The sequence below is a fragment of the Globicephala melas genome, chromosome 1 (genome assembly GCF_963455315.2).
Source record: "Globicephala melas chromosome 1, mGloMel1.2, whole genome shotgun sequence".
NCBI classification, from domain to species: Eukaryota; Metazoa; Chordata; class Mammalia; order Artiodactyla; family Delphinidae; genus Globicephala; species Globicephala melas.
Window position 1 is genome coordinate 109150116 of NC_083314.1, and position 22473 is coordinate 109172588.

Sequence of the window (22473 nt, forward strand, 5' to 3'; positions counted from 1 at the left end):
TCCAAAAAGTATATTCTGCCAGCATTTCCCCGGACATGACCCCTCCTAGCTGCAGACAAACACAGGAAGCACAGCCTGTCACTAAAATGAATAGAGATGTAGTCAGTTTTCCAACTCAATGAACTACAAATCTTATTTTTTCCCCCCCAACAGTGGAAAGGGCAAGTAATTTAATGATACTTGCTCTGAATTTGTGTTATCTTCCAAATGGTGATATACTGGAAGGATGTTAGTCATCAAGCCATTACATTTTTATTTTGCCTGTAATTAAATTTATTTAAAAATAATATTTTCTATTTATTGGCAGCTCTATAGTAGTGATAGAAAAATGTATCATATAACCAGAACTCCAGACTATGGAAAGACAGCTATGAGTAAGGAGAGCATTCTTTTATTTTTTCTTGTTATTTATTCTTAGAAAACAAACAAACAAACAAACAAAACTCCCTCGACGACCTACACACTTTTACTGCATTCCAGGCCTTTCAGAGTGTAAAATCTATAAAATGGGATTCTCAGAAGCGGTAGCACCAGTTAAATATTATAAGAAGTGCTTATTTGAGGTGCTTGAAATGAAAACAAAAACGAAATCAGTATTTCAGCGAATCTAAATTTACAAGAGTGGACCTGATGCGCCTTCAGAGGTCTGAGCTAAAGGACTATTGCACCAGTTAAGCAAAGTAAATCAAGACACCTCAAAAAAAGGTGGTATAGTAAGAAAATGTCAATTTAATCATTTACTTTAGCAGGCAAGCAATTTGTAAACATTCAGTAGCGGCAGCATCCAAGTTACAAACAATTTAAAAAGAAACCAAGATTAGTGATTATAATTTTTCCTTCCCTTTCCCCAAAAGAAAAAAGAAAAAGATGTGGAAGTGAATGACTTAACACACTACAAACGTTGAACATTCAGTTATGTCTTCTATCAGCCTTCTATGCATCCTCTCTCTTGTATTTTTAAAGGTGTATCTACTCCTAAAATGCATTATCTTGCAATAACTGGTACAGGAGCGCTTGCAATCTAGGAAGTTGTTCCTGCACACGGATGTGCACATCTGATCTCAGTTTAAATCCCATTTGCAAAGGGAATATTTATGTCTTGATTCAATGCTTCTTTGACTTCGAGTGGCAGGGTGTCAAAAAGGTGATCTTCCACAACAAGCCCGCTTTTCTTGAGCAGGCGACACTGGCCCAGCTGGGCTGGCAGGCGGTCCAAGCAGTTCCCTTTCAGCTCCAGCTGGGTGAGCTGGGAGAGCTGACCGATCTTCTCTGGGAGGGAAGTGATGCAGTTCTGCCCCAGATTCAAAGTCCTCAACTTAATGCATTTAAACAACTGTTTTGGTAGAACGTCCACTTTGTTCCCCGTGATATGCAAATGCTGCAGGTTCTGAAGTAATCCTATTTCTATTGGGATCATGGAAATGTTGTTGTAGCTTACATCTAAGCATCTGAGTTTCTGTAAACTAAACACTGCCACAGGTAGGGATTCGAGCTTGTTGTTAGAGAAATAAAGTGACTCCAGGTTTTTGACGTGGGTGATGGAGGGTGGAATGGTAACGATTTTATTATGCCACAATTTTAAACAAGTCAGTCGTTTTAAATGCTGGAAACTGATGATTTCTTCAATTGTGCGTATGTTATTTGACTTTAAATCTAGTTCCTGCAAATTAGAGAGGCTGAAAATAGCATGTGGAATTCTCTCTAGCTCACAGTTCTGGAGTTCGAGCTCGGCGACATTCATCATCTTCTTAAGGCTGTTCAGTACCAAGAGTTTAGTGCCGTCATTATGAACGACTAACCTGGTGAGATGTGGAGCCACATCTGTAATGTTGGAGGGGACTTTGGTCAGATTGCTCTTCACGTGGAGAATCTTAAGGTGCCGCAACTCTCGGAGAGATTCAAGTCCTATCATCTTATTGTTTTCAGAGTTCAAGTTGCCTATCAAGTACAGCTCGCGAAGGTTTTTGAGCAGATACACCCAGGCGGGAATTTCTGCCACGTCGGTGAACTTCACGTGAAGGCATCTCAAGTGATCACGGAGAAAGCTAAAAGCAGTCTGTTCCACTTTTGCAGGGCAGTGGCAGAGGTGAAGCTCTTGGAGATTAGTCATCTGAGAAATCTTAGCAGGAATTTTAGCTTCTGGAATCAGCTCGAGTTTTAGCACATCCAGGTCTGTGAGGTCGAAGACAGCATCGGGCACACCTGAGAGCATAAACAGATGGAGCTCCTGCTTGTCCTGGGCGTTGCGTGACACGTGCTGCCTCAGTTTCTCAAATGTCCACTCGTGGTTCAAACTGATTTCCCTCAGTTTATTTTCACTGACTTCTGACAAGAACACCCCGAAACGCTTGGAATACAGCTGGTCATACTGGTCTACCATGTGTAGAAGGAACGCAAAATCATTTTTGACATCTGGAATGTCACTGAAACTGCTCTCTTCTCTGACTTTTTCAAAAGAATATTCCTTCAAAGGTATCCTGAATAACCAGAAGAGAGTGTAGAGGCAGATAAAACCATAAACGCAAATAATGGATATGTAACTGATGAGCAGTTTTTTCAGCATGTATGCCATGTTGTGGGTGCACTCAAACACCTCGTAACCCGTCAGGTGCTCGACTTTGGGCTTGCAGACGTGTTCAAAGCTGATCGCATTGACGAAGTTTGCAGTGTAGCAGAGGATAAAGATGAACTTGGCTGTTTTGATAACTGTTTGGACCACGTAGAGTTTATAGATCAAGTCACTGTCTTCCACGTGAGCACGGAACTTCCTCACTTTCTCAAACAGGGCTTTGGCCTGTTCCCCGTCCTTTTTGTCCAGGATGGTCATGCTGGGGACTTCAATCACGGGCTTTTCAGCTGAGAATTTGAGGCCAGTTTTGCTGATCATTGGGGTGCTGGCGCTGGGGCTCCCTTCATCACTGCTGGTAGATACGTGCTTTGGTAGAGTCTGGGCACCTGTTATTCTCTGCTTGTTTTCCTCCGAGTCTTCGCATGCTGTCTCAGACAACGCTTTAGTAGTCCAAGGAGATTCAAAGCACTTTCCTAATATTGAAACGAAATGTTCTACTTTTGAGCATGTTTTGGGATACTTGAACCAAAAGTTGCTACTGACCATGAGAATAATAGTATGTATAAGAGCAAGGTACGGAAAGTACTTAGAATACCACGGAAGGGCCAGGTGGTAACACATCTGATTAATAAATACATATTGCTGAAAATCCAAGTTTGTTTTTCGGCCTGTTGGGTCTTTCTTTGCCTCCTGATTTGGAACCGTGGAATCTGTGTGAGGATATGTGGCTCTGAGAGGTATGTCAGGTGTCACAGCAGATGCGCCAAAGGAAATCTCATTCGTCATCCGCCCATCTTGGTCTTGGTCTGTGGCTGACTCCATCTTCGGGATGTTGGTGGTAACGTCGGCACTTCCTGGTGGTGTGTGTGCCTTTGAATTTACAGGAGATGGCAATACTGGCAAGCAGACCACCTGATCTTTGGTAAGTTGCATGGTTCCTGCAAAGATGGCTACCATCAACATAACGACAGCCAGGTAATCCATAAACACGTCCCACCATGGTTTCAGGATTCGGTAAGTTGGTTGAATGTCATTAAGTGAAGCAACTTCCGCAAGGGTAAACATTCCTAGAAAACAGGTGAACAAAAGACATTATGACACAGATGCAAGTGAAAACATTAAATGAGAAAATGCTTTCTTTTTCTAGTTTCTTCTTCCAGTTTCTCCAACCAGCCATTCTCCCTTGCGTCGTGCTCCTCCTATGCATCGTTTCCTCTACCTGGAATACTTCCTCCTCATTCCTTCATGAGGCTATCAGGTTTCTGCTGCCTTTCCCAGGAAGCCCTCCCTGATCCCTAGTCTAGGTGAGGTGCTTCTCTGATGTGCTCCCACAGGACTCTGTACCTCTATCCATCACAGTCCTCATCACACTGGCAGAACCAACTGTTTACTTGTCTGATCCCCCATAAGATTATAAGTTCCACGGGGACAGGGATCATGTCCATTTTCCTTACTGCTATACAGTCAATGCCTGAAACACAGCTGACGCTCAACCAATGAAACACTGTACAGGTTCTTGATCATCACCTTTATCACCATCATCAACATCCAAATTCCTCAAGAACATTTATTCACGGTCTATATATTGTATTGGGCAGAAGAGCATTTTATTAAACTTAATTGCCACCACAAGCAACCTGGACCCAAGCAAGAATAAAAACTCGGGGGCTTCCCTGGTGGTGCAGTGGTTGAGAGTCTGCCTGCCGATGCAGGGGACACGGGTTCGTGCCCCGGTCCGGGAAGATCCCACATGCCGCGGAGCGGCTGCGCCCGTGAGCCATGGCCGCTGAGCCTGCGCGTCCGGAGCCTGTGCTCCGCAATGGGAGAGGCCACAACAGCGAGAGGCCCGCGTACCGCAAAAAAAAAAAAAAAAAAAAAAAAAAAAAAGAATAAAAACTCGAAGCCAGTCCTCAACATAAAAAGTTAAAGGACCACACAGCAAAGAAACTGGGATTCTTGTAACCAGGGACATTCTGCAGCTGTCATAGTGTCAATGGTAGTTTTCAAGCACATTGTACTTGGGACAGGTTTTGATTCCAGGAGAGAGAAGAAGAGGCTGATTACTTTCCTAGAGGAGGAAGAAAAGGTAAAAAAGGTGGGGGGCAGAGAACACAGCAGTAGAGTACCGTAATGTCACACTGACCCTGAATGGTCACCAGCTCGGCCCAGCATCTCCCTTCAAGGGCGGTAACACCCGAACAACCAACACCAGCACGCAACGACTCCAGCCTCAGATGGCTTTTCTCTTCCGGCACGCAGTTCACGCTGCCACTCCCCAACAAGGGTTTTGGGCCCCTGCCATTTCCTCCAGCCCATTTCCTTTTTCTTCTTTCTGTTGAACTCTGATGTATTCTTCAAGTCCCAGCTCAAGCACTACCTCTTTCTCAAGCTCCTACCATACTGTCTAAAAATAATCTATTTCCAGTGTTAGTCTCTTCAACTAGCTCTTGAGCTCCTCCTGGGTAGAGACTATGTCTTATTCACCTTTGTATCTACCGTGCCCTATTCTCTCCCCTTAGGAACAGAGAAGGCATTGAGTGATGATGATGATAATGACAGCAGCTATCATTTGTCATCTTCCCTCCATATACCAAGCACCGTATCAGGAGCTTTGCATCTGATACAATCCCCTGCTTTTGTACACAGCACATTCCTGAAAATGAATGTATTAAAGTTGAGGTTTGGGGGCTGAGGGAATGGTTCTATTTCCAAAATGCTACACAATCTTATAATATCCACCAGAACTCCTAAAATTAAAAAGATAGGTAGGGCTTCCCGGGTGGCGCAGTGGTTGAGAGTCCGCCTGCCGATGCAGGGGACACGGGTTCGTGCCCCAGTCCGGGAAGATCCCACATGCCGTGGAGCGGCTGGGCCCATGAGCCATGGCTGCTGAGCCTGCGTGTCCGGAGTCTGTGCTCCGCAACGAGAGAAGCCACAACAGTGAGAGGCCCGCGTACCGCAAAAAAAAAAAAAAAATGACAAGACAGGTAATACCAAGGATGTGAGGTTGTGGAGCAATTAGAACACCTAAACACTGCAGCTGCAAGTGTGAATTCATAGAACTGTGTTGGCAAGTTTTTGCTTTAATATCTACCAAAACTGAGTATATGCAAACTCTATTGCCCAGCAATCCCACTGCTAACTATATACCCATGAGAAATACACATACTCATCAAAAGACATGAACAAGAACATTCCCAGCAGCACTCTTTGCAACAGCCCTAAAATGGAAGCTATCCAAATGCCCTTTAGCGCTAGAACGGGAAAATGAAATGTGGTATATTTACAAAGTGGAACATCAGGCAGCAACAAGAATGAATGGTCTGGTTACAAGGGAATATTCAGTTCATAAAACGTGATCTGTACACTTAAGGCTATGTGCCTTTTTCGTATGCATGCTTCAACTTCAATATGGAGTTTCAAAAAGAAATAGTAAAAGAAGCTGTAGCAGAAACAGCTGCCCTAGGAATGTGCTGGGACACGAGACTGAGGCTTTGCCTCACCCCTGTCCCAAGGCACACCCAGGCTGGCTGGGGTCAAAGGCCAGGCGAACCCGTAACCTCCTCTGGCAGCCTCCCCTTGCTGTCCATCTTGCCAGCTTGAGAGAAGGGCCTACTCTCCCTGGGGTACAATCTGCCACAGAAAAGAGCGTGCAGGGGTATGAATATACGATGTACAAAAGCTCTGGCTGGTAATAGTTGAACGTATACAGACAGAACACAAGTGGAACACTGCCTGAATTCCATCTAACCTTCACAACATTACTCTAAGTTGCCAAAGTGTTATTACCTCCCATTGACAAGTAAAGAAATAGGCTCATAGGAGTTAAGTTGTGGAAGTCAAATAATTAGTGGTGGAGTCTGGATTTAAAACCTCATTTAAGCCCAAACCACCTGTTCTTTCTACCAAATTCTATCATCTCTTTTCTTTACTTCTCATGTTTGCAGTGCTTTACAGTTTGCAAGCTACTTTTCCATAAAATATCTCAATTGATTCTCACAATAACCCAGTGAACTAGGCATTACTATTGCCCAAGGATATGAGGAAACCTGAGGCACAAAAATCTTAAATGACCTTCCTGAGCCAATTAAGTGACAGAGCTAACAGAATCTTTCATCTTCAAACCTCCTTCTCTATCACGCTGTCATCCAATGACTGAGCTGTTGGCTAAGGCTTGGCCGTTGAAGGAAAGACCTTCTCACTGTTGTCCTTGGCTTTGAAGAGACAGAGGAGTGAAATTATGTAATCATCACCTTCCCCAAAACAACCTTTTATGACACTGACTCAGAATTCAAGAAAACCACAAGTCAGGCACCATGGAGGAGAAGAGAGAAATGGCCCGTCAAGGAGCTCCCAGTCTAATGGGGGATGACAAGCAATAAGTGTGCTATTATGACATGGTAAGAAAATTGCTGACCTGGTTAATGCAAGGTATAGGAGAGGCACAGGACAGGGAAAACTCACATTTGCATTTGGTTAGTGGGAGGATTTCACAAAGATCTGGTTTTTCAGATGAGACTGGAAGGATGGGGACTGCCATGGGGTGGTGGGAATATAATTTTGGCAGAAGAAGTAGCAAGTCAATGACATAGACACATGGGAGAAATTATGTTATAGAAACTACAAATAACTCTAATGTCATTCTATTATTAGTCTAGTATGCCCCTCAATAGGTATCACATTTAATGGGTAAGCCGAGAGATGGAAACCAAGGCACAGATGGTTTAAATGCAGTTATAAGGAAGTGCCTGGGCCATAAGGCAGGAAACCAGTACTTTCCTGCAATGTCAGCCACCGACTAGCTCTTATCTCGAACATAGGACTTCAATTAATGTGTCCGTTCTCCTATTTCACCTATCAAAAACTGGGTGCAGAGCTGGGAGTGCTTCAACCACTAACTGAATTAAAGATGCAGTGGCACTTTGAAAATAAAAGTTGCTTTTCGTACATTGTGTATGTGTGTGTGTACAAAGGACGTTAAATACATATTCATATAATATAGTGTATTAAGTCTATTATGATCCTCAGGTGACTTTCTAATTTAAAAGTCAAGTCAATGAGAGAGGAGATCGTACTTAGTTATCTTGAGGCTTGATCTCCTTAGTGAATCAGGACTCAGAATGGCTATAAATGGTTTATTAGGGGATTTTTTTTTTTAACCCGAGGAAGGCACATTAATAAGTACTAATTGCGTACACGCTCTGGGCTCTCCTTTATATGTCTGTTGCAAAGAACTTAAAGAATTACATTATAAGGAAGTGGATTTCACATTCCAAGACTTCTCCATGGCACATATGAAAATCAGCTTAATATTCCTGTAAGCAAACATTTCTCATGGAAGCTGAGGAAGCTTTTTGTACTCGAACTGAAAGGGGAATGTTATTGGACTTTGGTTGGACAAAGATGAATCAGAAAATAAAAGAATGGAGCTATATTATTTTATGATATGTGATTCTGTTTCTTATCTTACTGCCATTAATAATGGAATAAACCAATAACCAATTGGTTCAGAACAACCCTGAACCTGACAACCTGTGAATATACTATAAAACACTGAATTGTACACCTTAAATGGGTGAATTGTATGGTATATGAACTATATCCCGGTAAAACTATTAAAATGTAGAAGCTAGACCTCAATCTTTGTTAATTTTATTGCCTAAACTGACTCTCAACTGAAATAGGAAAGTGAAAGGAGATAGGATTATAGCCTAATTGTAGATACTCATGCTAGACTATGTACATTCTAAGTTCAAACATATTTTTAGATGGTCGCTATGTTATTATGATTGAATTGAACTGGCTCTGGAGAAAAGTCTTTAGCATTTTACTTATCCTCTCTAAGCATCCATGCCTCACCTATAAAATCCTGATATCAACACCTCTCAGGGTCATGTGGGTCATGTATTGGAAATACCAGTTCAGGGTCTGACACAAAGTTAAGCCCCCAAAGATGTTTGCTAAATCTGAATGTAGAAAAAGAATCATTAAGGTGAAAGCAAGCCCATCTTAATCAGTCTTTAACTGAAAAAGACTGGGCCAATTTCTTGAATTTTGAACTAGCACGTAGCACTATGTTCACAGAACTCATTCTGTAATAAATGATTGACAATAAAACTTTGCATTCAATTTCATTTATTCAAAAACATTTCAATTAAAATTTCTTATATTAGGAGGTGGCATATTATACTAGAAAGAGCACAACTTTGATGCCAAAGAGACCAGGATTCAAATCTTGCCCTTTCTTTCCTGTTTATTAGCAGTATAAACATGGTAGTGTTTGCTGGAAAACTTACATTAATGAGATTATTACCACCACACAGAAAAAATCTAGCATTAAAACAGAAAAATATGATCACCTACTAAAACTTAAAAAACTTGTCCCATCTGCATTAGGTCTTCATGCCCCTATTAAAAGGAAGAAAGTCAAATGGCTTTGAAATGTCATTTAATGAAAAGAGTTTAACGTAAGAAGCAGCAAATAGCTTGATTAATCAATCTAATACATACACTTCCCACCTAGGTATGAGTTCCCTACCCAATCAAATACCAACTTTCATTTTCTTTTTACAGTGTTCTGTGAAAAAACAATCAGCCTTCTTGGTCAAACTGGGAAAATGGGAGAACACCCAAGAGACTGGTGAGGATCAAGTTCTCAAATCTTACACAGAAATAAGTAAAAGAAAAACAAATTAAAGTTCATAAAGAGGTAATAAGCTACACACTCACTACGAATAACCCTTCCTCAACACCCAACATACACTAGTGCATGGATACACACACACCATACCCAATTCAGGTACCTAAAATTCATATGGTTAAAGAAAATAAATGCTTCACATATAGAATGAGAAGGAATGATTCAGTTTTTTTCCAACAGAGCTCTGTATTACAGGTATTAGATAAGTGTTAACAGTTATGGATTACAATTATACAAGATACTCTATAGTTGATATAACTCTGTATACAAATAAAACAATTAGTGTTACTCCCTCTTAAAGATTATGATAAGAAATTATACTTTTAAAAGTAGTTTTCTTCTAACACTACTTTGGTTTAGATACCTCAAAAATAACTGAAAAAAATATTTAAAGAAAAAAATTCCAGAGTTTTCAGGAAACTTCTTATATAAACCCTATCAAAATCAGATTCCACACTGGGCAAAACCCACCCATTTAACGCCTGAAAGTAGAGGACTATAAAAATTTCAGAACTTGTTAACTATAAAAAGAACTTTACACAAAGTATACTTTAGTACCTGTTGGAGGTTTTTCTCTAGAGTACTGCTATTCACAGAGAAAATTTACTTCAAAGCTCAAAGCTGAGAAATGTAACTCTAAATACACTTTAGTAGACCTAAGGCAAAATATCTTAGGAAATATAACAAATGAGTTAACACACCGTTGTGAACTTTTTTGCTTTTTCTTGTAGCTTTTAATTTTAAAAGTCAAGTCCCATGTTTGAGAGCTAGAAATGAGATATTATTCAAGGAACAATACGGAAAAGCCTCTAAATCAATGGCTTCCACATTTTGTTCCACACAACATCAGAGTCTCTTCTACAAGTTATCACTAGCGTTCCCCTTAACCACAAACTCTGGCCAACAGAATTTCAGAGATGCTTCAGGACCTACAGGACTCTCGTAATATACCCTCTACTAGAAACTTCATTTTATTCAACAAATATTTATGGAGTATACTCTGTGTGCTGGATACAGATCCTAGAGATAAAAAGGGGAATAATAATAATAAAGTAGCTGTCCTGACTGAGAAAGCAGCCTGGAGTAAATACAAACAGAGAAAAGACATAATGGGCAAATGGTTGACTAGCCCCTAAAAAGAGAGCCAGCAGCTAACGGATCTTAATAAGGGATCCAGAGAAAGCCATCCCAAGATCAGAACTAAGTGTCTGGTCAAACCTTTACAATCATAATTTCACCCAGTTTACTAGGCAGCCAGTGGGATTTCTAAGGGGAGCTTTATTTGCATTTCGGCTGCTTCTTTCCATCTGTAAGATAGAAACTTAGACCCAAAATGACCATTTTCCTTTTAAGGTCACTCACCTTCAATCTTGCTTCTCTAGAGTATGTCCGGCACATGCCTGAAACTGGGCTAAGGGAAGTGAACTAGGATGGAGCTCCCTGAAACCCTAGCAGCTTTCCATGGTCCTGGGAAGTCTGCCACATTCTCTTCCAGCTGTCTTTGGGACAGACAGAATGCCCCTCTGATGACAAACCCATGGATATCTGCTCTGGATATGGACAGCTGGGAGCCCAGCAGGTTTTACTCCTGGCTTGGTAAAGACTGCTAGAAAGCATGCGAGTACCTTGACCCGGTGCTCTACTTACTAACTCTCAAAACACTTCTTGAAGTTAGGAAAAGATACTCAGACATTGATACAGTGTACCTTGGATAGGTAGCTTATTTAGTTAAAAAAAGCTACTTCGCAGTTTATTAGGGATCTTAGCCATCAGTACTAAAAACGTATGCAGAGTTAGACAATGGTTGCTCATGACCCTTCTGAACTGGGAGCTCCATCAGTCTGGCTAGTTCCCTTTCTCCCTCCACCTGGGTTTGAATCCCTAACCTAAAGGGAGGAGAGTTTCTTCCATCTGCATGTCCCCGGGGCATGGCAGAGGACAGGCACTTAATAAAGGTCTGTAACTGAATGAATCATGCAGCCCTGTAACAGCATTCTAGGAGAGGGCTCAGAAAACACTGAACCTGGGAGCCAAATGCTGCCACTATTAATTATAGTGACACATAAGGTCACTATTAATTATGCCAAAGTAAAAATGACCAGTTCTGACAGGCGTTCTTCACTGTCCAGATGGACAGTAGTACACAATCCTTTGGAACAGGTTATTCTGAAGGTAACTCATTCTGATAGACCATCTGCAGGCAGTTTGGCTCATAATTAAACATTTTACAGGAAAACAAAAAGACAAAGGTAAATTTGTCTTTAAAACCTTCAAAACCTTGACCAGGACAGAAGACTGAGATCTGATTCCTGATGGACAGCAGGTGACAAGCCAGTGTGAACTCTAGGGCAGAGGCAAATGAGCACCAATTAAACACACAGCCAGGTGATGTAAAAGGCCAGAGAGGAAGGAGCGCCAGAGAGGCAAACTCTTCATTATGTGAGATAATGAAGCTGCCAGAGCCTCATGCCTTCCTTCTCCTTGTCCGCCGGGGAGTTTGCTGCCCCTCCCCCTGGGCAATGGATGCGGAAATTCTGATTGTATCTAACTGTGCACACACACACACAGTTTACTAGAGTTGATAAACACTTAAATCAGAAAACCGTGTCAAAGCGTTGAGCGAGTGCCCAGAACGGTAAGTGCTTAATAAGATTAGCCACTGTTATTATTCACTGTGTTCAATAAGCTGTTTTATAGAAAGAACCCTATACAAATACACCTTTACTACTAGTTGTGAAAAGAAGTTTGTCTTTCATGATTACTGATAAAGAGCCATGGAATCCAGATGTTCTCCACTTAGCTTTGGCTTTCAAGAAATTTGGCTAAATTTTATATATGTATTATAAACATTAACTCTTAGCCTGAGTCTTCTTTTTTTTTTTTTTTTTTTTTTTTTTGCGGTACGCGGGCCTCTCACTGCTGTGGCCTCTCCTGTTGCGAAGCACAGGCTCCGGACGCGCAGGCTCAGCGGCCATGGCTCACGGGCCCAGCCGCTCCGCGGCATGTGGGATCTTCCCGGACCGGGGCACGAACCCGTGTCCCCTGCAATGGCAGGCAGACTCTCAACCACTGCACCACCAGGGAAGCCCCTGAGTCATCATTTAATTATTCACTTACTCATCCCTTCATCCATGAAATATACACTGTATACTCAAGTATTAACATGATGCACATTCCTGGAGAAAACTTGGTGAGCAAATTCAGGCCTATTTCCTTTCTCACAGAGAGAAATGTTTCTGTAACTGGATATAGAAAATGGTCAACTGAGAAGAGCTACCAAGAAGAAGAACAGGCAGAGGCAGATTTGCTGTGCAGTGAAAACTCAAGCTTCCTTCCACAGGCCCCTTTCAAGGCCCTGCACCTACTTTTATGTCTCTAACTTGGTGTTCTTTTTCTTAAAGAGGGCTCTTCCCCCAATTTCAGATTCCAGAAAAGCCAGACCTTCCCTGCTTGCCTGGGATTATGAAGGCGGATAACACGGGACTTTCCGCCAGTCAGTAAGACTGAGGAGGAAATCAGGACTGACATGAGGGGTGAAGAAAGAGTGCACAATGGGCTGGACCAGAACGTCCAAAGGCCGTGTGGAGAGAGAGGGAGAGCAGAAAATACTGAGGAACTAAAAGAAGGTCAGTGACCTGGAGCTTGGGGAGTGAGAGGAACGGGTGGTAGGAGATGAGGCCGTGTGAATGTTTCTGATGGCATCAACCTAAGGGCAGTGGGAAGCCACTGATGTGTTTTTAGTGGAGGGGGGAGGTGGGTTAAGTCAGATTTGTGTCTCTGAAAAGATTACTGCAGGCCTAGTGTACAGGTCAGTGAGGGAAGATGTGAGATGAAGAAGGCAGCTACTGCACTGCTCTGGGCAAAGGACGGAGGGAAAGACTAGGCTGTGACTGATGGAGAACTAAGTGAGTAAAATGGGTGGATTTGTGAGCTAACAGGCCAAAGAAATAACAGCAGGACTCAATGGATTGGATGGGGAGGATGAAGGAGAGAAAGGTGTCAAGGTTGACTCCCAGATGTCTTTTAATTCTCTACTTACTGTTCCATACCCTTCTTCTTTTACATCCATTTACATGGTTTTATTGTAACTGAATCTTTTTTCATAAGCCCTTCAAATCCTTTTTTTCCCCTCATACATCTTCCAGAATCCTTTATTCTTTTCTTTTTCTTCAAGTCCTTTTAAAAAGCAGGTAGGTTATATATAATAAATGAAAAGAAATATAAGCCCTCACATACTTGGCCATGAAATCTATAAGCTTAGATAGTTTGAAAAACATTACTTTAGTGTTATCAACATACAGATGATTGACAGCTATCTTTTTGTAATACTTCTGGGGTGAAGCACAATTTTAAAACCCCAAGTAGTCTGCATTCATCTATATTTGGAGAACACATACATACGATGTATTTCACTGAACATTATGTGCAACATAATCAAAAGGGAGCCAGCATGTAACACCGTAAGAATCCTACCTGTGCTCAAAGCCTGTGATTATTCATGCTAATAAAATCTGGTTTCTGGGATGAACGATACAGAACAGTAAAAAAAAAAAAAATAAAAACCCTTTCTTACACCTTTTAAGGGAGACGGGAAGGCAGCATAGTTTCATTCTTCACTGTGCTTTCTTTAGGTCAATATTAAGATGAGTTTACATTTTATAAGTAAACAATAGCCAAACAGTAGGGTAGCAATGAAGGTGGAGCAAAGGTATAAGGGGTAATAGTATGAGAACAAAACCAAATATTTTAAACGTGTACAAAGATAATCAAGAAATGGTGTCATTTATGCGCAGATGATCTAGAGTCTTTTTCTGAGCTAATAATTTAAAATGGAATTCAATTCTTAACAAGTTGGTAGCATAATGGATAAGAACGTGGCTTAAGGAGATAGCCTGCCTGAGATTTCATCCCATCTCCACCTCTTACCAATTCAACTGTAAAACAGGAACACAAATAATGTCTCACATCACTTGCTGTGTAAACTTGGGCCTTTGTTTTCCTTATCAGTGAAATGGGGATAAAATACCACTGTGACCAGATACCAAATCACCCAGTATAACGTTAAGCACATAGCAGGATGCTCCCACACTAAATACTCTCCAAAATTGGCCCTAGATGTCCAAAAAATTGGGGAAGGTGGGAGACCTTGAGGAAAACCCAGGATTGAAATGTGGTGGCAACAGGGAGGAAAAAGGACCATGAAGCCTTTGAGGGTGAAAAAAAAATTAATGAAGAAAAGAGAGAAAAGAAAATCAAGAAAACTAAGAGAAGGAGGAGCTGACTTCAAGAGAATAAAGGTGTAAATCAAATACCGCAGAGATAAAGGACAATCAAAACTCTTAAAAATCATGAATGACCTTTGATAACATAATCTCTATTATAGTGTAATTCATTATCAACATTAGAAACCATCTTAGAGTTGACTAAAAATGACCCCAAAGGGTTAGCCTTTTAGAGGAATGCAAACAAGGCCTTATTTTAGAATTAGTCATGATAAATTGGCAAACTTGGTGGAATATCACTTTTGTTCTATTTCAAAGGAGTGTTTATTCATATTCAATTTGCTTAATCTTGTTTCTAAGGACTTAGCACCTATATGTGTAACTCTTGTGAAAATTACAAATGATCTTTAGAAAAGCAGGTCTGATAGGACGTTTAACTGGAAGACTTTCACTAGCTAACATGTGCATGGAATTCATGCTCTTCTCCTTTTCCCCAAATTATAACAAACTAACGGAGCTGTAACAGAGAGCCACAGTCATGATGTTATAATTTATAACATTTGCCCCATTTATAAAGAATTAGTGAAGCTATAAAATGGAACCACAATTGAGCAGTCCACAGTTTGTAAAAAATCCCTAAACCTTTTGAATTGGGAAGGTACATAATTTCTTTACATAATCACTTTAATTATAAAAATACATAATTTCTAACTTAGTATGCTGTAAGTTATCTCAGATGAGTTGCTTCTTTGAAGATTACATGAAGATCTTTGACTCTGGAGATTTCGGGATATTTACTTTCTGCTAAAGCACGGCATCTATTTAACTCTGAGAAAACGGCCCAAGGTAACATTTTTGAAAAAATGTGTTACATGTTTGAGTGCCAATGGTGCCAATGTATTTATTTAAGTACCTACTATTCTAATTGTAGAGATCATTAATGGTGCTTCCCAGCCCAGTTCATGTCGTGGCCCACAGAGAAGAGGACATTTTTACACGCCTTTGGGTAAACTTAAGAGGGTGAACACAGTCAGGCCCGAGGCTTTCAGCTGATGAATGAACTAATATTTCAGCCATCTGGTACTCATTCCTAGAACACTCACTGGGAATTCCAGACTAAAGTATCAGATATTGGATGTAAACTAAGGTCTAAATCTTCTAAGTGACAGAATTTATCCTTCTGAGGTATGATCATTTTTGGAGCAATTAAATCTCATCTTCCTTTCTTTCTCATGAGAGCCAAAACAGTAAAAACAAATCATTATAACCAAGAAACAACTGGCTCATTTGTGTAAACTTTACATGCAACACATGAGAACATAATCATACTGCCTCCTGTCTTGATGGACCAGTCTCACTAGGTAGAGGCTGCCAATGTTAAGACGGAGAGTGGCTGTTCAATCATTCATCGATTCATTCTCAAACACTATACATTGTGTTAGGTATTAGGGATTTGCAGTTGAAGATATCTTGCCCATCAGAGACTTCAGAAAACCTTTGTTGTCATGAAGCCATCAAGTTCATACCATTTACAGTTTCAACAAATATTTGCTTTAGGTGATGTGATAGTTGCTAAGAATATACATAATGTAACAAGATAGATACAGTCCTCGTGTTCCCAGAGCTTAAAGGTCTGCCCATGCCTACCTTAGGTATTCTTGAAAAGATGAAGCATGAACCACTACACCATTCTGCCCAGAATTATTTAGGGTAAACAGCCCTAAAAATGACATCAAAGTAAGTATCTGACTGTCAAGAAAACTGTGATAGCTGAGACCAGGTATATGCAACATAAGTAGACATATAATTCACCTTCTGAACTGGAAAACTCTTGAGAGTGACAAATGCTAAACAAGGTGAGATGCCAGGCTATGGTATAACTGGGACTCTCCCAGGAAAACCAGGAGTTGTTGTCACCCTAAGTATGGGCCACATGGGCTAGAAATATCTGAAGCCGTTATGTAAGGCATGTATAAACAAGTCTAGATCTTTTTTAGACAAATAATCTGTAGATACATCCTAACTTTGCTATTTCACACTACAGTCAATTCAAAGTAGTTGATGTCTCATGATAGTCTATACTAGTTTACGAATGGAGACTGACCTTTTATCACGGTAGCATGTTACATATTACAACTACTTTCTAGTAAGAAATGTAGAATTGAAAAAAAAAGGAAAAGAAATAGACACAAACCATCTAAACAGCATTTCTTACACTCTTCCCCAATAGGATATTGTAGAAAATGATAATATTTGTACTGTACAAAGTGGGAAAACGCTGAAGCTGCTCCCAGGTGGAGTGCTCTGCACTGGGGGCTGAGAGGATCTGTATTTCAGCAAACAGGTACTTATGCTGTTACGTGTGTGCCAAGCCACACCAGCTGAGAAACTGATCCAATATGCAACACACTGACAGGTGACGTTTACTTACACATCTGAGAGTGAAGAATACACGGCGGCAGGATGAATGCTAACACCACTGAGAAAGAATCTGTCAACATTACCTTTCAGAAAATGTTCTGAAGATGGTGACAAAATGCTACCCAAAGTTGTACTAAATGTGAAAATATAAATGACGAGTGTAGAGGGAAATTCCACGCTATGAGCATTACTCTGTATATATGCTCATGTTTCGGGTGCCACCAATTTTTACCACAGAGGCATTAGTTGAGGATAAGAGCTACAAACGGCCCTTTTTGTTCATATATTCTTAACCCTGAATAACATATATTTTTTTTTTGGAAGGGGAAGGAAAACCAGTAGAAGGTGTTGAATGAATCCTATAACTTACATATGCGACTGCCGAAACCTTCCAGAGTAGGTCCAGATGAGTTTTTCAAAAAGATCACTCACTTTCTGCCAGTTTGACTTTTTAATCAACATAGTTCTTGCTTTCTGTGATAAAGACAACTAAGTATCTTCCAGAAACCATTCTCCCTTTCTACTTTTTGGTAACAGACACTCCGTTTAGCTGGGTGCACTGCGGCCAACTAGAGATAACATTTCGGAGCCTCATTGCAACCAGCGATGGCCACGTGACGAAGCTGGACAAACAGGCTGTGAGAAGAAGGGACTGTTCACTTCCTGGTAACCTCCACATAGACAAGGCTACTGGACTTGGCCTTCCTTTTCCCCTTTTCCTGCTGGCTAGAAAATAGGGAAGCAGGCACAAGCTCAGGGACCATGTGCTCATGGCAGAGCTGTCCTGCCAGCCCTTGACTGCTCACACCTGGGCTGTTATATGAGAAGGAAATAATCTACCTTATTTAAGCCATTCTACTAGAGGTCTCCGACAGAGCGATTTAGCAGGTGCTACAATTAATACATTTCAAATTACTAAAAAATGCCTCTTAAACAAAATCATCTAGAAATAGAAAGGTCTGGATAGACTCACTGTGAGTACTCCTTTGTGGTTTCCCAGAACACAAAAGGGTGGGGGATTCTGCAGGAGTAGGGCTCAGGGAATGTGCAACCCTCTCAGATCTAAATTAGAAAGAGACAATAAGGAACCCCTGAAGGGTCTGAACAAAGCGAGTAATGAGATCAGCATTCCAGTTCAGAAAGAATTCTATCCAGAGTATGCAAGGGGGACCAGAGGGAGGAAAGACTGGAGGAAGGGAAATGAGAAGTTTTACTAGTCAAGATGATTTCCAGGTAAACGCAATTTTTCACCGTCAAGAACTAGAATTGGTATAATAAGTTTAAGTAGAGATGTCTAGTAGTCAGCAGACCTGCATCTCAGGACTACTGAGAAGGACCTGGGATGGAATTACATTTTACGACTAATCAGTATATGAAGAGTGAGACCACCCTAGGAGAGTCCACATAGAGAAAAAGGTCAAAGAACCCTGGAGATGACTAACATTTAGGACACAGGTAGAAGAAAAGGATTCAGCAAAGGAGAGGGAGAAGAAAGGGTCAGAGAAGGAAGAAGAGAACTCTGTCCTGGAAGCCAAAGGAGGCAAACACTTCAAGAAGAGACTGGAAGGCAGTAGCACTTATCACAAGCTAGTCAAGGAAGTTAAGGAGTAAAGAAAGTGGCTGCTGGGTCTGGCAGCTGAGAGTCCCCTGAGAATTTGGCCCAAGCTCTCTCCGGGAAGAAGTCAGGCCCACCGTGGGCAAGCAGTAAGTGGGAAAGGGAACGTTCGCTTCTCTTGGCTGGGGAGAAAAACAAAAGGCTGGGAAAACAGCTAGAAGAGGAGGCAGGTTTGATGGAAGGGTCTATTTTTTAGGATGAAAAGGAGCAAGGAGTTAGAAGTTAAAAATAACAGAGTGAGAAAGTACAGAGATGTTTTCATATGTCTGTTTCTCATTTCGAGCATAAAGTTAAACCATACACGGTAAACACATTTCTACTGGGAGCTCTCACCCAAGTAGGTATGCTGTTATGACTACATAAAGGTATCAAGATTAAAGGATTTGTAATTCTATGGAAATTCTTAAACAGAGTTTGGATATATATTGTTTGCTTTTCCCTTCAGCGAGCTGGTAAACATTAACCTTGCTAACCACCATATTATTTAGCCGGTCGTAAAACTTTAAAAGGTCCTTTTCAGAAAAAGTCTAAAGGAAAAAAAAAAAAGTGCCTTACAAAAATAATTCCAAAACTCATATAACTTTGAAAAGAAAACACAGCCCATGGACATATGACTGAGTAGCTCTGTATACGTTCAAGGATTCCAAACAGTGTCAGGCTTTCTCACCCACTGAAACTCCCTTTGAAGGTCAAGCATTGAAAGAACTCAAGTCAGATTACACTGAAAGGAAGAAGGTGGGAAAAGAAATATTTACTATTACCTAAGGAGAGTGTCAGTGACCTAAAGCAGCTTCATTTTCTCCTCCTTTCCCTGGCCGCAGTATGCGGGGGGAAAAGATGAGGTGGGGAGACCATCTTTGGGTGGCAACCTCAGGCTGCATCTCACCAGGCAACACTGAGACTTCTGCAAACATACAGGAGGAGACAAGAACACCATCCCTACTGAGTGACCAAACACTCACACACTCAAGCTCATTAAATTGTCACATCCTCCCTGAGAAGTAGTATTACTGTTCTAGTTTTACTGAGAGAAAAACTGAGGTTTAGAAAGTTTGAGTTTGACCAAGAACATGTAGCTAAAATACTGTCGACCAGGATTCAAACCCAGATCTGACTGCCCCTACCAAGCCCATAACTGCCCCCTTCAGCTTATTTTAAATTCGAGATTAGCTCAAATTAAATTAAATCCCACCCCCACCAATTCACAAGTTATTAGAAGGAACTCTTAAGCGAAGGAGACAAAACCGTGGTGTTCAAAGGTTGCCTCACGACACAAGGAGCAAAGTCTGAAACGTGAAATTACAATTTACAGCCCGAGTGCCATTTAATAAGAGTATCACCTAATGTCTTTATTATCACCTCAGTTTTTAAAAGCACTTGCATGGATTCCAACTAATCTGATCCTTACAAACTACTGAGAGACAAAGAAATAGTGTCAACTTCGTTTTTTTGGCCAAAAAACCATTGCAACGAGGAAACGGCATAGCTGAGATTAGAACTGGAGATTTCCATAGCACCAAGTATACTAGAATGGGCCTCTAATAAGTGTTAGAGTCTCACAATTTTACTTATCTTCAGGAGATGTTAACAAAGTCAGACCAAATATCCAGTATAAGCTTGTCTTTAAGTCATGAAGATTTCCTTTTTATTCTGAATTCATTTAACATAAACTGTAACTGTAATTATAAAAGTGTAAAGAAGTCATTTGGCCAGCCAGTTCCTAAATGCAACATGTACTAATTACCCATTGTGAACAGAGTACTGCCATAGCTATGATTTCAGGACTATTAAAGGAGGGGCCAAGGGCTTAAATTAGAGGTAATATTCTTACTCAGTAAGGGGACTGGCTATATTTCCTACATTCTTAAAATTCTACTTTGCTGAATAAATTTCCTTTAGTGCTTCTGAAATGATGCCCCACTGGCACTCCTATACACATTCTCTTTCTCTTAAATTAGGCAATAAAAAAATTGACATTAGAGAAAATATTTCTACCTATTACTTTTAGTTATGGAGTCATTGGTTACACAATCAAATCCACCAAGTTTCAGCCTGGTAATCTATACCTAATGGCGACTTTCCATGAACTATGGCACGCGAGGAGGTAGTGTGTTTCTTAAATGACTCAGGTCTTTATTCACTAATAATATAACAACAAGCAGAAGAAAAACCAGACCTGAATTGCACAAGCATGATAGTAATACCACTGATATAAATTACAGGCCTCCTCTAAATGACTGTCACCAATCTCAAACAGAAGTTCCTGCCCAGTAAAATCTGCGTTAATTGGTTTTCTTTCTGTTGTTGAAAAACAGACAGTGAGCCAGCTCAGGCAGCATCATGGGAATTTCAGACACACACACACACACACACACCCTTTAAAGCCCAAGTGAGTACATCTAGTTTTTAAGGAAATACTAACAAGGAACAGGTTGAGGGTATTTTCCACTGGTTTAAAAATAAAGCATTCTACCCGTTAAAAACAATAAATCTCAGAATTATAGAAACAGGAAGCAGCAGCTGGATTTATCATCCTTCATTTCCTGAGAGTGGTAGTAAGGAACTCCCCCTTGAGACTAAAGCAATGGCGGGGTTAGCCTCCTTCTGCTGGACCCACACGGCCCCCATGCTGCGGCTGCTTGCTCCAGGGCTGGCTGGCCACTTCAAAATCGCCTTGCTCACTGTATCTTACAAAGCTTTCTGTGCCCAGGCCCTACATTTTGAGAAGACAAAAAATGTGACTGGAACGTAAACACACATAGATAACTACCCTGATCCTAGAAGAGCCTAGCTCTCATCTCTCCTAGGCTCACTCCCGGAGGCTTTGGGGGGACACCACCACACTCTGAGTGGCTCTGAGCCTTGGGCCAGGGGCTATGTTGGAAAGAGTAACATAGTGGCTGGGTTCGGGCTTCCTCCAGCCACTTGTGATTGTAGCTGAAAGGACTTAGTCTCTCTCAGCCTCATTCTCTCACATGTGAAACGGCAATGAGACTCCACCCACTTCACAGGGGTGGGATGAACAGTAAAGGAGACTATGAGTGTGAAAATACTTTGTAAATCACACAATAACAGACTAGAGGAACAGCGATATACATCCTTGCAGGAGGGGTTCTACCAGTTCGAAAGCTTTCACAAATATTGTGGTTTCGTTTCATCCTCAAAATGATACATGGAGATAAAGGCGGCAGTGGAAGCGTCCTCATCAACACTATCATTGTTGTTTTAAAAATGAGCTAGTCTAGAGAAACACAATAGGAAAACTGTGTCCTAGCTCCGTAAGTGAGCATCCAAATCATCTGAAAACATTTCTGGCAGCACATGAGTGGTAAGTACTAGACGAGGAGTCACGAAAGCCGTTCACATTTCAGGTCGGCTACTCTTGGGCAAGTCCCTTAACCTCTCCAGGCAACATGATTCATCCATTTGTCACCAGACTAGTGGGAGACAAAAACAAATTAGACCTGGTTCCAGCAATTGAAGAACCCACTTGGAGGCAAGGGTGGGGGATGGAAAAGAAGTGACATATAAACAGATTAACTACAAAACAGTACTTACTTAAAATATAGAGTATGAACAAAGTGCCTCGGGAATCAAAAAGCAGGAAATGACTAACTTTGTCTGGGGGACTCATGGAAGAATTCCTCTCATTTGTAAATTGGGAAAAGAAGGAAATCAGACGACATATTTATCAATGTCCCTCTTGTGGCTAAAACTCTGAGAAAACTAGGCTTAGAGAGATTGTAAGCAACATTAATAGACAGCACAACTCCTCTTATACATCCGCTCAGAGCCCACACATCAGTGAAAATAATTTAGGTGGCTTAAGTGCTCAATAACTGTATTCTAGAAAATCCTGAAAAATAAGATTTTTCAGAATATTACCCAAACACAAATCATACTTATAAGTCTGTGGAAGCTTGTGGGAGCTGCGTCTATAGTTAGC

The 22473-nt window shown here is 41.0% G+C and overlaps 1 protein-coding gene across 7 annotated transcripts in view; it reads right to left on the reverse strand.

The window, feature by feature from the left end:
* Window positions 1-709: 709 nt before the first annotated feature.
* LRRC8D (leucine rich repeat containing 8 VRAC subunit D) overlaps window positions 710-22473 on the reverse strand; it is a 120356-nt gene continuing 98592 nt past the window's right edge. For all 7 annotated transcript variants that reach the window (XM_030868612.3, XM_030868613.3, XM_030868616.3 and 4 more), the window contains one exon: window positions 710-3636. In XM_030868612.3, coding sequence (XP_030724472.1) covers window positions 1067-3634 — 2568 coding nt within the window. In that variant the 5' untranslated portion in view covers window positions 3635-3636 and the 3' untranslated portion in view covers window positions 710-1066. The remainder of the gene's footprint in view (window positions 3637-22473) is intronic.